The sequence below is a fragment of the Stegodyphus dumicola genome, chromosome 2 (genome assembly GCF_044657685.1).
Source record: "Stegodyphus dumicola isolate Sdum_Otavi_A_Nest chromosome 2, ASM4465768v1".
In the NCBI taxonomy this organism is placed as follows: Eukaryota; Metazoa; Arthropoda; class Arachnida; order Araneae; family Eresidae; genus Stegodyphus; species Stegodyphus dumicola.
In genome coordinates this window covers 16,390,030-16,404,641 of record NC_140769.1, presented here as the reverse complement: position 1 = coordinate 16,404,641, position 14,612 = coordinate 16,390,030, and the positions used below count along the sequence as shown (strand labels likewise).

The window sequence follows — 14,612 nt, the reverse complement described above, 5'->3', positions numbered from 1 at the left end:
ATACATCATAGCTATATAAAATATATTTCACTACAAAACTATTAGTAAAAATACAAAGAAACACAGTGCATTTTTCTTATATATTGTAAGTAAGAATATCCAAAATAAACGAGTTAAAATATTGTAAGATTTTTTATGAAAACTTACATTTGAAATAAATTACTCACTTTATGTAATGCTGTCATGAACAGATTTGGATCTTGCATGCTTTCCAAATACATTTCCTTTCTAGTAAATTAAATGCAGATGTTTAATATTACATTCAGTGCTAATATCAGCTTTAACAAAGGGGAAAAAATAACTTTCTAGCAACTTGCCTTAAGATGTCATCAGCTCCTGAGAGAAGATAATAAAATACATGAAAATTTGGTTCTCCTTCTGGTCTCCGACTCACTCGTGACCTTTCAAGCATGTAGGCCTATATATAATGAGAGAAAAATTTGTCTTATTTAATACATATGTCTTATATTAAGATAAAGAAATGTTTTATTTATAATTAACACATACCAGCATATTTTGTTTTCAGTTCCTTTGCACACATTTATCTCAGTACTATACTGTTTTAAACGCTGTTTATATTAAGCATTTAATATTTTATTTTATGCTAAATTCTAATTGAATAATGGCTGAATATGAAGAATCATTTAGTTCCGTGTACTGATCAAGACTAAAACCAAATGTCTTTAGAAGTCCTTGACAGAATGTATACTTTATGAGCTTTATGTCAATTTATTTAAGCAAAACGTAAGATGTACCATATATTTCTGTGTATAAGCAGAGCATTTTTGGAACTTTTTTAAAGCTAAATTATGGCTTTAAAAAATATATTGTTTATATATTGATATGCTTATCTTGCCAAAAAAAATGTAGTTATACTTTTTCATTAATTGGGCACAAGCGACAAACTACCAAATGTAGCATTTCTTTAGTTTATGAAAAAAATAATTTTAAATGGAATATGTTATTCATTTTGTGAAAATGAGTAACCTGAGCTAGCTTTTATTTTCCAAACCTAGCTTTATTTTCCTAGCTAGCTTTTATTTTAAGCTAACACTACCTGAGCTAGCTTTTATTTTCAGAATCATTTACATCACTGGTTTGCTGCATCATTGTCAAAATGAAAAAATCTAATGTTTGCAAAATTTGAGCCTGGCTAATGGAAAATGACTATGTGCTACCTTTTTGGATTTTGATATCTCAACTAATTTAAGACTACTTAATTTTAGATTTTTTTTTTTTTTAGTTAGGAGTAATATGTTATATTAAATATGGCTATATTGTTATTAGAATTCTTATAAAATGTGATCAGTAGTAGCAGTTTGAAAACATGTAAGAATTTCTCTTCCCTCTCAGTCTTCAGAACAAAAAGAAAAAAAGAAAAAAAAAAAAAGGTACAGAAAATACAGATACCCCAATTGTACGAGGCGTATTCGGAAACTAAGTACCGTTTTGAAAAAAAAAAATAGTAAAACAATTTTTTCAAATCCAATTTTATTTTTACATGAAAATACATGTCTTAAACTATTTTTCAACATAGTTTCCGCCAATGATCAAACACTTGTCAAAGCGTGTGACCAGTTTTTTTATACCATCGTCAAAGAAACTTCCCGCCAGTTTCGATAACCACAACTCCACAGCATTTTTCGTGTCATCGTCAGATCCAAAGCGCTTGCCACCAAGCTCGCGCTTCATGTGCAGGAACAAGTGATAGTCAGACGGCGCCAAGTCCGGCTGTACGGCGGGTGATCGAACTGCTCCCAATGAAACTGTCTAATTAACGATCGAGTGACACCAGCAGTATGGGGCCGAGCATTGTCATAGAGCAACACAATTCCTTTACTGAGCATTCCTCTTTGTTTGTTTTGAATGGCATGCCTTAGTTTTGTTAAAGTCTCACAATATCGTGCTGCATTAATGGTTTCACCTCTGGGAAGAAATTCAGTAAGCAAAACGCCTTTCCTATCCCAGAAGACAGTGCACATGATTTTTTGTGATGACATTGTCATTTTGAACTTTTGTTTTTTTGGAGAATGCCTGTGTCTCCACTCCATCGATTGTTGTTTCGATTCTGGTGTGAGATGACACACCCAATTTTCATCACCTGTCACAATTTGGTTTAAAAAGTTTTCTCCCTCATCACTGTACCGCGTGAGAAATGTCAGGGCACTACCAAGTCGCTTTGTTTTGTGAACATCAGTGAGCACTTTTGGAACCCATCGGGAACACAGTTTGCGATAATTCAAGCGGTCATACACAATTTCGAACAAAACAGTATGTGAAATTTGTGGAAATGCCTCTGAAAGAGTTGTCATTGTGAAGCGTCTGTTCTCACGAATTGCTTCATCAACTTGCCTTACCAAATCATCGTTGACAACAGAAGGCCGACCACTCCGAGCCTCGGCGTGGACATTTGTTCGACCTGCATTAAACATTCTTACCCACTTTCTCACCATTCCTTCACTTATGGCGTATTCAACGTAAACTTCTGTCACTTGACGATAAATTTCAGCCGGTTTAACATTCCTTGCATTCAAAAATTTAATCACGGCACGAATCTCACAGTCAGCGGGAGAACTAATTGTCTTAAAGATTTTGAATGTGCACAGCAAACTGAAAACACAACAAAAAAGCAACCAAAATGGCGACAATTGAAAGTCAGTGAACAAGAAAGACTAGTGCACATGCGCGAGACGCCTACCACAGCGCTGCAAAGGCGCTAGAATGAAACGATACTTAGTTTCCGAATACGCTATGTACATAAGCCAACAAACTAATTGATGGGGAAAATATGCTAGCTTAGGTAGGGTTACCACAGTTAGAACCATTGTCGTTGATGTTTGGCAATGACAATACTTTACAGTTTTTCGATTAAATATAATATGCAACTACTTTTATCTGCTTTTGGCAATACTTTTGCTTTCATGACATGTTTAAACATTACATGACATGTTTCATGACATGTTTAAACATTAGCTTTAAACGTTACAGATTCCCCCCTCGGCTTATATGTGGATTTTTAATTTTGTGCACATTTTTGAAGAAACAATGCACTCTTGGCTTATATTCAGAAATATACAGTGTTTTCTTTTTCCAAAAAGTATAATTTTGTGATTTCTGATTGAAATAAACCAGGTTTTGTGTACAGTTTAACCCCGCCTAAAAAAAACCATATAGAGTAAAAGAATACAAGCTCAGTCCTAGTTTCAAAACCAATTTTTATGCCAAAGTTTTCCTTTATTAAATATGCTATATTAAAAAATACCAATATTTACCTGTACAGATGCTGATATTATCTGTCCTGAATGATCCAAATCAACAGAAAATAGCTGTGTAAAGCGTGTGGCATTTGAATTCATCACAGTTCTGCAATTCCCAAAAGCTTCCAGTAAAGTGACTACAGCGTTTAATTTTTCCCCTATAAATAAAATAAACCGGATATATATTTAATATTTTTTTCATTTCAGCACGTGATTAATTTTATGGTACACAATTGCCCTGAAATTTATTTGAAAACTTATGTATTTATTTATTAAAATGAATTTTAAAAATTTAAATTATTTATTTGAAAAAAAGGTTGCAGTTCTTCAATAAAAATGGTTTAAAAAACTTCTACAATTTAAAATATTGGCAATTGGAATTGCCTTCACAGCAATATGCTAAATAGAAGAACTGATTTCCAACTTATTCTTGGATCATAAATGCACTTTTAGTCTAATAATTGAAAAACAATGCTGTTTTGCAAGTGAGGGTTATCTGATTCAGTTTTGGCCGATTAATTTGGCATTTCAGCTTCCAGATGATAAACTTCCTACTAGGATTGAAATGCGGTCCTTGACACAATGGAGTTAATAGATATACCTAAACCCTTTGCAGATGTAAATTTTAAATTTCATTACAAGAACCTATTACCCTATTTCGGTGGGTCTCTTCAGAGATATAGTTCATGATTTAAGTTTACATAAATAAATGTAAAGCACAAAATTTATATTATGTTAAATACATTTGTTTATATATAAATACGAATGTAGGATTTACCTGTCAGAATTTGTTTTGAAGAACCTGCAACTGTAACCAAATACTGTAATAAATGACGATAACTAGTAGTTTTGCCACTTCCGCTACGGCCTTGCAGTACAACTGATTGGTCTTTTCGAGTCCTAAGGAGACTATTCAGGGCTGATTGGGCGACAGCATATATATGAGGCGGCATGTCATCATCTCTACAGCTTTTAAACATTTTCATGACCTTCAAGTACAATTTTAATAAGATTGCAATATAGAAACTTATTTTCTACAAATAAATTTTACAATTTAAGATTTAAGTATTAAAAAATTCTCATTTCGTTTTGTGAAGTTTATTAGCTTTAATATTTACATAATATACTGGAAAATATAATTAAGCTATATATTATATAGTATTATATATAGTATATAATACATTTAATCATATAATTATACTGAATATCAAAAGCAATTTTAAAAAGTATTATACCTTTTCAGAATAAGCTGCAAGAGGCTGGACAGGATTCAGTACTAAAAGGTTATTTCCAGCATATGTGTAAATTAATTGTGAGCAATACCTTTGACGTAATGTGTGCAAAATACTGGATTCATTTACATGCCGTAGATGAGCAACATTTTCCAAAAAGTCAAACCGTGGAGGATTAGCCTAAAAATGAAAATGGCAAACTTGCAAATTTTATATATTTATTTATATCAATAAAGTCTTTAAAAAACAATTTAAAAAGCTATACTCTTTAAACAAGTATTACTTTAAAAGGCTATAAACACTAATCAAATATTGAACTTGCTGTTCTACATTTAAACCAGATATCATAATTATGCAACACTCAAACATTTTCATATTACATTTTTCATAACCAGCTGCTCATGGTATTTATCATCTTATCTAATGAATGTCACAATTTAATACACATTATATAATTAATACACATTACACAATTATATAAATATTGTTTCTTAAATTAATTTTTTTTTTTTTTTTTTTTTTTTTTTTTTTTTTAAGAAATCAACTTAATTTAAGAATCTTAAATAATAGTTTCTCATTACTTACTATTTTTAGCAAAAATTAAATTTTAGTTATATCTTATTTTAACTATTTCATGCTAATTTTCTCCTTAAGCATACCTGAAGAAATAATGAAACTATATGGTATTTTAACAGACAGTTATTATTTATTGTTCAATATCTTCATGCAAAATAATTAATGTCAGGTATAAAATGTAGTTAAATTAAATTTAACCAACACTAAAAATATGGGTACTTACGTATTATCGCAACCAGGTTGGCGCGATTTGTAAGTTTGAGTAAAAAAGTATGAATAGAAAGAAAATGTACATTTATTAATTATAGATAATTTTAATACAGTTTTTTATATTATTTTGTTTTAAAATATTAAATAGCAATTAAACCCTTCCAGTTTCGAATTTGAATAAGTTGCAGAATTATTTTTTCGGCGGAAATCTTTTGGCTATTGCTTTTAGCACTGATTGAAAACCGTCTTCGCCATTAACAGCTTGAGCTTGGCGCCATATAAATTCGATAAGGTATGAGTCAAGATGATGATGGGCTGTTCCTCTCTGTTTTTTGTTGCGCCATTTGGCTGAGCCCCACATGCGCTCTACATGTTGTGTGTGAACGCACGTGTTGGGATCCACAAAGTTATATTTGTGATTAACAGTTCCATGCAGAAATCCAGCATTTTTGAACTCACTTGTATTGTATCCTTTCAGCAATCCGAATAAATGATGCTTCCTTCCTTGATATTTTCGCAAATTTTTTCCATGAGGGTAACGGCGCTTCTGTTAGGTACAGTAACCAAAAAAGTCTCTTTCTTTTCTCGGCAAATTCCGCCAAAAACCCATTGCTGTGGTAGTACACGCCCAGTGTTATTTTTTCTTTTTACAAATAAACTTTCGTCTAAACATGTAAGATTGCCAAATTTGGCGATTTATGCGAATTTTGGCCTGGTTGCATTAATACATAAGTACCAAAATATGTTAGTAATGAAAAACTATAATTTATGATCGCTAAAAGAATGAAACAAAATTATTTTTTCAAATGTTATATATGCTGAAAGTTACAATGTATTAAGTAAAATAATCAATTTTATTTATGTTTATTGAAATAAAATATAAATTTTATGACAGAACTGATTTGAAGAAAGAAGAGAAACACGTCAAAGTAAAACATAAAATTAGGCAAAGAAACAACTTTGCATTTGGCATTTTAATTAAGAGTCTATTGATTTCAATGGGGATTAGGTACAGGTTCCTCATCATCAGAATCAAAGAAATTAAAAGAAGGAAGAAGCCCCAGTCGTATTTATACCAAAAACAAAAGAGGAAAGTGCACCAGAAGGCATCACCTTCTGTACACAAAACAGAGAAAAGTAAAGTTATTAGCATTTTAAAATTTTAGAAAGTGACTGGATTGGAAAAAGTCATAAACTAAATAAGATAAATCTTTGTGAATGTGAAAAGCTTCCAGGAAATCCAGTTCACGAAATAAAGAAGCTTTATGGATCATTTTTACAGACCCAAAGTCAAAACTGTGATTAAATATCCAATTATGATTAGCTATTGAAGATTTGTTCATTTATTTTTTTTTTTCAAACATAAGATTTGTGTTCTTTGATGAGAAATTTTAGCTCTCTTTTAATTTGGCCTATATATCTCTAACCACATTGACAAGATATGCTATAAATTCCTCAATTACAGCCACATACGGAATCTTTAAGAATTAAACAATGGATTTTATTGACATGTGAGAAAATGAGTTTAAAACTGGACTTCTGGAGAATCTGTACAATATTATAACTGATAGATGTATGAAATGGAAAACAAGATTATTAGTATTATTTCTAACATGCGCTCTTTGATGGCACGATGAAAGTTTTTTAAAGGCCTTCATCAATGACCAGAGACAAAAATCTTCTGTCAACGACAACTGATTTTAAATAATTGAGTTTATTAGAAAGCAAAGATTCCAAGAAGCAAACTTTGAGAGCACAAAGTACATAATAGTAGAAAGAAGCATTTTTTGCCAAGGCCAATGACATGATTTAGCATGGGTAAGCAAACAAACAAAAAAAGGTTTATGGTAATAACTAGTGTTGAAATCAGATTCGTTGCAGATTATACGAATACCAAGGAAGAAAAGGGTATTGCCAGACTGTTTTAAAAGAGAACCGCATGGCTAAATCAATCAAATTTATAACAAACAATGTCTGGGATAAATCTTCATTATCATCATAAAGCTCGAAAAAATCATGCATTTAATAAATCCAGACATAAAAAGTTAGTTTCTCAAACAATTTGAGTTCAAAATAGTGCATGTAAATATTGAAATTGGGAAATATATTTATTTTGTAAAAAGTGAGTTTGACTTAACTAGTAAGACAAATTAACTCTTCAATTCCAGCATGCATGAAATGGAATTCTTGAAGTCTAGCTTCAAAACATTTCAGTGCTTATTCGACTGGAACATTAGTAAACAGTGAATATCAAAAGAAACCATAATTAAGTGCAAGGGAGAAATATCGTTATGTTTATCAATAATATCAAAAGAATTGTTTACTGCATGAATACAGTTAGAAAGTAAAGGAGAAACTATGTAAAGGAGAAACTAAATATTGAGCCAAAGATATGATGCTTAAGTTAGAAACAACAGATCGGAACGGAATTCTGATTTTGTAGAGCATAAACCCTAGCATAATTAGCAACAGGTAGAATAAGTAATTTTTTAAATGATCTGCCCCTTCTTATCAGCTTTGGGAATAATAATGTTAGAGAATGAATTTTATGTAAGGTCTTTTCCTTTTGAATAAGATTTGAAATAAACAATTTGTTATTAAAATTCATATTATAAGTAATTATGTAGCGGATTGTATTTTCCTGCATTTCTGAAATTTTAGAGAATTTAAAAACTTTTTCCACAAGAACAATGATCTGAGAAGCTGAAGGTTTAGATATCTTTGAAAAGTTGAAGTAATATTTTAATACTTTCATATGATCCTCTGAAAGATTGAAAGATTATCATTAGAGATATAATAATGGGATTAGAATGGGAAGAATAACCAAATGAGTGAGGCTAGATGACTGGTGTGTGAGCTTAGCATAAAAAAAAAAAAAAAAAAAAAAAAAAAAAAAAAAAGCGAGGTATAGGTATTCCCTGGTTTAAGAATATTGACATTGTGCCATTTTATATTTATTTCATATTTAACAAATACATTTACTGGCACCTTTTTGATTACTGAAATCTAAAGATTTTTGTTTTTGCCCACTAAAAAATTCGAAAAGGTTCCTTTTCTTTTTTTTTTTTAAATGCTTAACTGCACATTATTATAACTTTAAATGCACAAACAGATACAAGTTTAAGGCAGTTTTACAGGATATTTTTATTACTTGTGAAAAATTGTAGAACAGAAATAATATGCCAATCTAGGTAATCATTTTAGAAGATATTTAAAAAATAAATGACTAAGTAATTTTTTCAAAAAGAAAAATTAAATAATACTAGAATTTAAAGGTGGAAATGAACAGGGCTGTAGAGTCGGTAAGGAAAATGACCGACTCTGACTCCTGCAATTTTAACAACTCCGACTCCCTCATATATACATATATGTAAACATATATGCATGGGTTACAGCTTATATTTTTAATATAAAAGAAGTAATAGATGCTACAAAATTTAAAGGGGGCAATAAACAGGGCTATGGAGTCAGTAAGGAAAATGACCGACTCTGAATCCTGGAATTTTAACAACTCTGACTCCTTCATGTATATATTATGTAAACATATATGCATGGGTTACAGTTTATTTTTTTAATATAAAAGAGGTAATAGATGCTACAGGGGAAAAAAAAAAAATGGTGGCATAGCAATTTTTCCCCCCTGTATGGCACAGCCAATTATTTACATTAATTAGCATTTATTATGAAATAGAAAAACTGGCATTAGTTATTTCTAAGAAACAGTATAGCTTCGGCAATATCTTCGTTGTTGTTGGAGGCCCATAGATTCGATTTGATAAACTTCAGAGCTGAGAAGTGTCTTTCTACACTAACTTGAGTAGGAGGAAGAGCTGTTAGTGTTAGGGCTACTTCTTTTAACTTTTCAGGATAGCTTTTAATCAGTTCTAAAAGAGGTGTCTTGCAAGCGCAATCATATTTCTCTATTTCTTCAAAAGCCATGTAGAAATCTTGTTTGTATTTTTTCATTTTTATATCTAAAGGCTCTTGGTTCTTTATTTTCATTTGCTTTGCCTTAGCTTTCTCATTATTATCCAAAAACATTTCTTAAAATCTAATTCATCATCAGAAAAGGATGATAGAGACTCAATTGCAATGTCTGCAGTTTGATTGTCCTGATTCAAATTCTCCAATTGTTCTGAAAATAATTTAATTCTTAATGAAAGTTCATAGATGACTTTCTTTGCCTTTTTAATTTGTTCATCATCCAAGAAAATTCGGTGTTTAGGATCTACATATATTGAACCTAGCAAGATCTCATCTAGCAAACTAGTTTCCCTTTTCTTTATTGAAGAAATGATTCCTTCTGCAATAAACCCTCCATTTCAGAAAGAACAAACATCCCATTCTTTCATTCTCGCCTCCTGTCAATTCTTCAGATTGCAACTTTTTTGTGGCTATATACGATGTAGAAAGAAGAATTTCCAATTTTGCAAGATCACTTTGCAGTCTCTCTGTTAGTGAAACATTAGGATTATCTACTTCTTCTAAAAAAGTTCTTAATTCTAAAAACTCTTTATCATCAAATATGAACTTCCTTATCATGTTGCTTGATCAATAATTGTTCCTTTTCCTGCTCGCTTCCTAGGAATGGCATCAATTTTCAGAATTCTTGCTGCTATTGCTGCTTACCTAAATTTACCAGTGAGATTTGTAACTAAATGAATCCATTTAATTGCTAATGGCAAATATCACATCCATCCTTATATTTATTTATTAATATGTCAATAAAATAGAAAATCACTATTTATTCATGTATACAGTCTGTAAATAAAATTAATAACTCAGCTTGTCATTAATATTTTCTATTCATTTTAATTTCATTTCAAATTCAAACTGTCCAACAAAAACTGGAGTCGGAGTTGACCTGTTTTTAACGACTCCAGCTCCGACTCCTTTTACCCCAAAATCTGTCCGACTCCGACTCCACAGCCCTGGGAATGAAGAAGTGTGGAATTAATGAAAGTTGAACAGCCTTAAACAACTTTTACTGGTGCAAATAATGAAAGACAGTCACCAAAAAATAGAATGAAATTAACATATCTTTCAGAACTCCTCACAAGTTATAATTTTGTTCACTATTATGAAAAGAAACAGAAAATGGAAAAGTAAAGCATTTTTATAATTTCGGTGATCTGGTGACTAGCTATTATACCTAATCTATTGAATGCCTACTGGGGAGTGCAAAATGAGATGCGATAAATGCAAAAGAGGTACCTCCCATTCCAGAGTTGAAACAAACAGAAATTGGGTGGGGAAGAAGGAAATTTAGTAAAAATGGAAGTAAAATTGAAAAATAAAACAAAAACATTTTGGGATGGAAAACATCCGGTATACAGTCAAAGAGGTGAGGATTAACAGAAAAATAAGAGATAAAATCAAAACTCAATATGCCATTTTTGGATGAAAAATGAAAACCTTAGTTAGCAACTTTGAAACAGAAAAAAGCAGGACGATTTCATGTGAAAATCATAAGTTTCCTAGTGGTATTTGCATTGTATGGCAATGTCATTTAAAAAAAGTACAGGTTGTTAGAATTATTTATGTGATTCTGATTCAAAATATATATCAGCTATTTTAAGTTTCATGTTCTTTGATTAATTTCCTTTTGTAATTTTTTTATCCCTTACAGCTGGCAGCTATGAAAAATAAAAAAAGAACTAATCTGTTTGTACAATGGAGGACAGAAGAGCTTTATGTTTTAATCATATTTCTTAGATATAGACAATATTAAGGAAATTAAATCACCAAGTAGACTCTTGAATGATTTTGACAGAAGATAAATGGGACATGATTTATAAACCAATAACATGTCACAATAATCAATTTATCGGTATCCCATTTCCAAACATATGATTCATGTTCTTTGATGCAAAATTTTAAAACATGTTTATTTTGGCTTGGCTAATGTACAGCAAATCACAATGGTAAGGAACATTTACAACCTCCAAGAATACATAATTGGAATAAAGATTTTAAGACTGAACTGCTCATTTTAGAGAAAAATAACAAAAAATTTAAATTTACTCATACAAGAACAAATTTAATTGACATTACATCAAAAGACAAAAGAACTCCTTTAAAAATGTATCCATAGATCCAAATTTAAATGTTTTAATCCAACATCAGTAATACATGAATTAATTCCTGCATACCTTTTCAGGTGATAAAATCTTAACAGTAAACTTTAACAGCATTTATAACATTTCTTTCACTTTGCCTTGCTTATTTTAAAACAAATTTTATATTGTGTGCAAAAATTTTCCTATTTTATTAAAGTCATTTTATAATATAAGTCATAAAATCTTAACTGTAAACTTTAACAGCATTTATAACATTTCATTCACTTTGCCCTGCTTATTTTAAAACTAATTTTACATTGTGTGCAAAACTTTTCACATTTTTATCAAGACATTTTGTCTACAAGTCATTTTGATTTTCAAAACTTGTTTCCTAAGTTTATTAAATTGCAGCAGCGCAATATAAAACTGCCCAGCATCCTATCTACCAAACAACTTCTCTATCGGCACTGCATGTTATTTATAACATTCACAAAATATTCTGCTAAGTGTCTGGTGAGATTTCAGAGAAATAATCTGTTGAGAACTTCTACTATCGAACTGTATCTTAAATAAGAAGGTGTATTGCCATTAGCTGTATCAACTTCCCAGTACTCTAAAGAAAAGCACAAGTCACTGGTGAACTATCTGAAAGAATTATTCTATCACAGTGGGAAATGATACCATACATCTGTTCCAGTATCGAGTTTTAGAGGATTCAGAGGAAGTTACAGGAGTCTGAATGATATCTTGTATAGCACTCTTAAATTCTTTGGAATTATTCCAGCAGATAACCAACTCTTTCAGCCATTATATAACATTCTACAGAGATAGCAGTAAAATAATACAGAGGATCTTACTGGTGGACTAAAAAATTTATTTTTATTAGCAGAAAAGAGGAATTATTCAGGAGGAGGATGAAGCAATTATCCACAAATGGTACCAAGCCATAGACAGTAAAACAGGATATATTAATAGATGCATAGCCATAAATATAATGGAATTCGTCATTGAAAACCACAAGAACGTTTACACACACTCAGCATTTTCAAGAATAAATTTTTAAATAATGCCTTATATTTACTTTTTCAACATCTTCTTCATTTACTTCCAATACATCTTGGGAAAATTCCATTTTGACAAACAGTTTTCCTTCTTGTGGAACTTGGCCACTGACTAGATGAGCAGCAGAAAATCCACCCTTATGTACTACCCAAACCATCTCTTTAGATAACCATATCTTCTCAACTTCCATTTCTTCTTCTGACTTGGCCTATAACAGGAAAAATATGTTAATCATAACAAAATCAAACTGCAATCCTAATTATGGATTGAATTTTATTACTACATGATAAAATGCTTTGATGTTAAGCTAAGTATTAAAGATAAAAGTTACAAGTGAAAACATTTTTTTTTTCCCACAAAAACATGTATTGCACGAGCATTTAGATACAAGAGTTTAATTATATCATCTACAAAGTCAAAATAATAATAAAAAAAGAATAACAATAATTATAATGTACTAGCTATAATTAAGGGATTTAACAAATATTTCCTACCACCACAAATAGTGTCTGCGCAAACAGTTCCTGTTGGCATGTTTAATCATATTTTAGCAAACACTTTTGGACATTTGAAAGAAAGAGACTGCTTTAGAATACTGTGTTGTGAAATTTGTAAAAAAAAACATCGTTATCATTAAGTAAAAAGTGCCTGAAATAGAACTATCCCAGTACCAAATTAGAACCAACACTTCCTTCCAGTTCCGTTGCAAAAAGTCAGCTACAGAATGTCACCAAATCGTGTTACTACGACATCCAAGAAGCACAGTTCTCTGACCAGCCGGTTGATGAGACCCAACTGTGAGAACTTGTGGAAGATCAGTATGCAACCACTCGAGAGCTTGCTATGGAGTTAAACATTAGTACCATGTCCATTAGCCACACTATGCATCACATAAACTTGACATACAAGTTAAACTGCTGGGTACCACATGAGCTGACTCAAGCAGATAAGGACTAATGTGTTCGGGCCTGCACTAATCTGCTCGAATATAATGCAAGCACTAAGCTATGGATTGGATCGTCATTTGTAATGAAAAGTGGATTTACTTCAAACACACTAGCTGAAAAGGGGGTTGGTCTGCATCAAATCACCCCATCGGCAGCATTCATAAATTACAATTTGACTAATAAAAAAAGTCATGCTTTGTATCTGGTGCGACTGCCATGGTATTATCCATAAAGAGTATCTGGAAAAAGGTAAAACCTTTGACAGTAAGTTGTACAGCAAGATGCCAGTCCGTGTTAATGCTGCTATCATGGAAAAATGATGAACTGAGTTCTGGAACAAAAAGGTAATTTTCAAATCAAGATAATGCAAGACCACACGTGTCAGCATTCACCACTGAACTCTGTATTGTACTCGAATGGGATCTTTTGCCACAACCACAATATAGTCCTGACATCACTCCTTTGGACTACTACATTTTTTCACACCTGCAGCTACATTTTGCTGGCGCTATCTTCATTTCTGCACAGGATGTACGAAATGAGGTTGATCTGTTTTTGGAATTGAGGCAACCAAGTTTTTGGGGCGAAGGCTTTGAAAAGCTACCAAAACGTTGGCAAAAAATCATAGATTTGGATGATGATTACTACCGGCACTAAAGGCACTGCTTTTCATGCTTTTTTCCTAACTTTATACAGAACGTTTTTTTGCAGAAAACTTTCATTACAACCATATCTATTCCAATTCAGAGAAGAGTGAAAAATTTTCATTTGATAGGGAAACAGGCATGCAATTTTTTTTTTAGATTTTGAGTAATACTGAGTTCATTAACACTATATATTATTGTTAAAATGTTACAAAGCAGGAAAACATCAAAAGCATTTCAATAAGCAATATTAAAAAATTTCAGAGATAATGTCAGCAAGCTTCACATAGAAAATGTATTTTATATAAAAATATTTTTAAAGGTAATACAGAAGCAAATTACATAAAACATTAAGTTTTTTTTTTTTTTTTTTTTTTTTTAGCTTTTTTTATTTATTCAGGTGGGGGGGAGTTATTCATTATGATCCTAAACTTTTTTTTTTTAACCTTTTTTTTTTTTTTTTTTTTTTTTTTTTTTTTTTTTTTTTTTACTTCATAATTGTTACTTATGTACTATGACAACTACCTTGGCAATATTTGCCAATAACTTCATATTAAGGCAAATTTTACAAACGCATTCTTTTAATCGTAAAATTCCAGCCTCTCTGAAAAATTCTATCACTTCT

At 31.1% G+C, this 14,612-nt stretch overlaps 1 protein-coding gene across 1 annotated transcript in view; it reads right to left on the bottom strand.

The window, feature by feature from the left end:
- Positions 1 to 14,612, bottom strand: part of Mhcl (Myosin heavy chain-like) — a 260,663-nt gene that overhangs the window by 233,283 nt on the left and 12,768 nt on the right. The window contains exons 4-9 of the mRNA XM_085810468.1: positions 12,416 to 12,604; positions 4,493 to 4,669; positions 4,036 to 4,246; positions 3,273 to 3,415; positions 314 to 418; positions 168 to 224 (exon numbers count right to left, since the gene is read on the bottom strand). Coding sequence (XP_085666594.1) covers positions 168 to 224; positions 314 to 418; positions 3,273 to 3,415; positions 4,036 to 4,246; positions 4,493 to 4,669; positions 12,416 to 12,604 — 882 coding nt within the window. The remainder of the gene's footprint in view (positions 1 to 167; positions 225 to 313; positions 419 to 3,272; positions 3,416 to 4,035; positions 4,247 to 4,492; positions 4,670 to 12,415; positions 12,605 to 14,612) is intronic.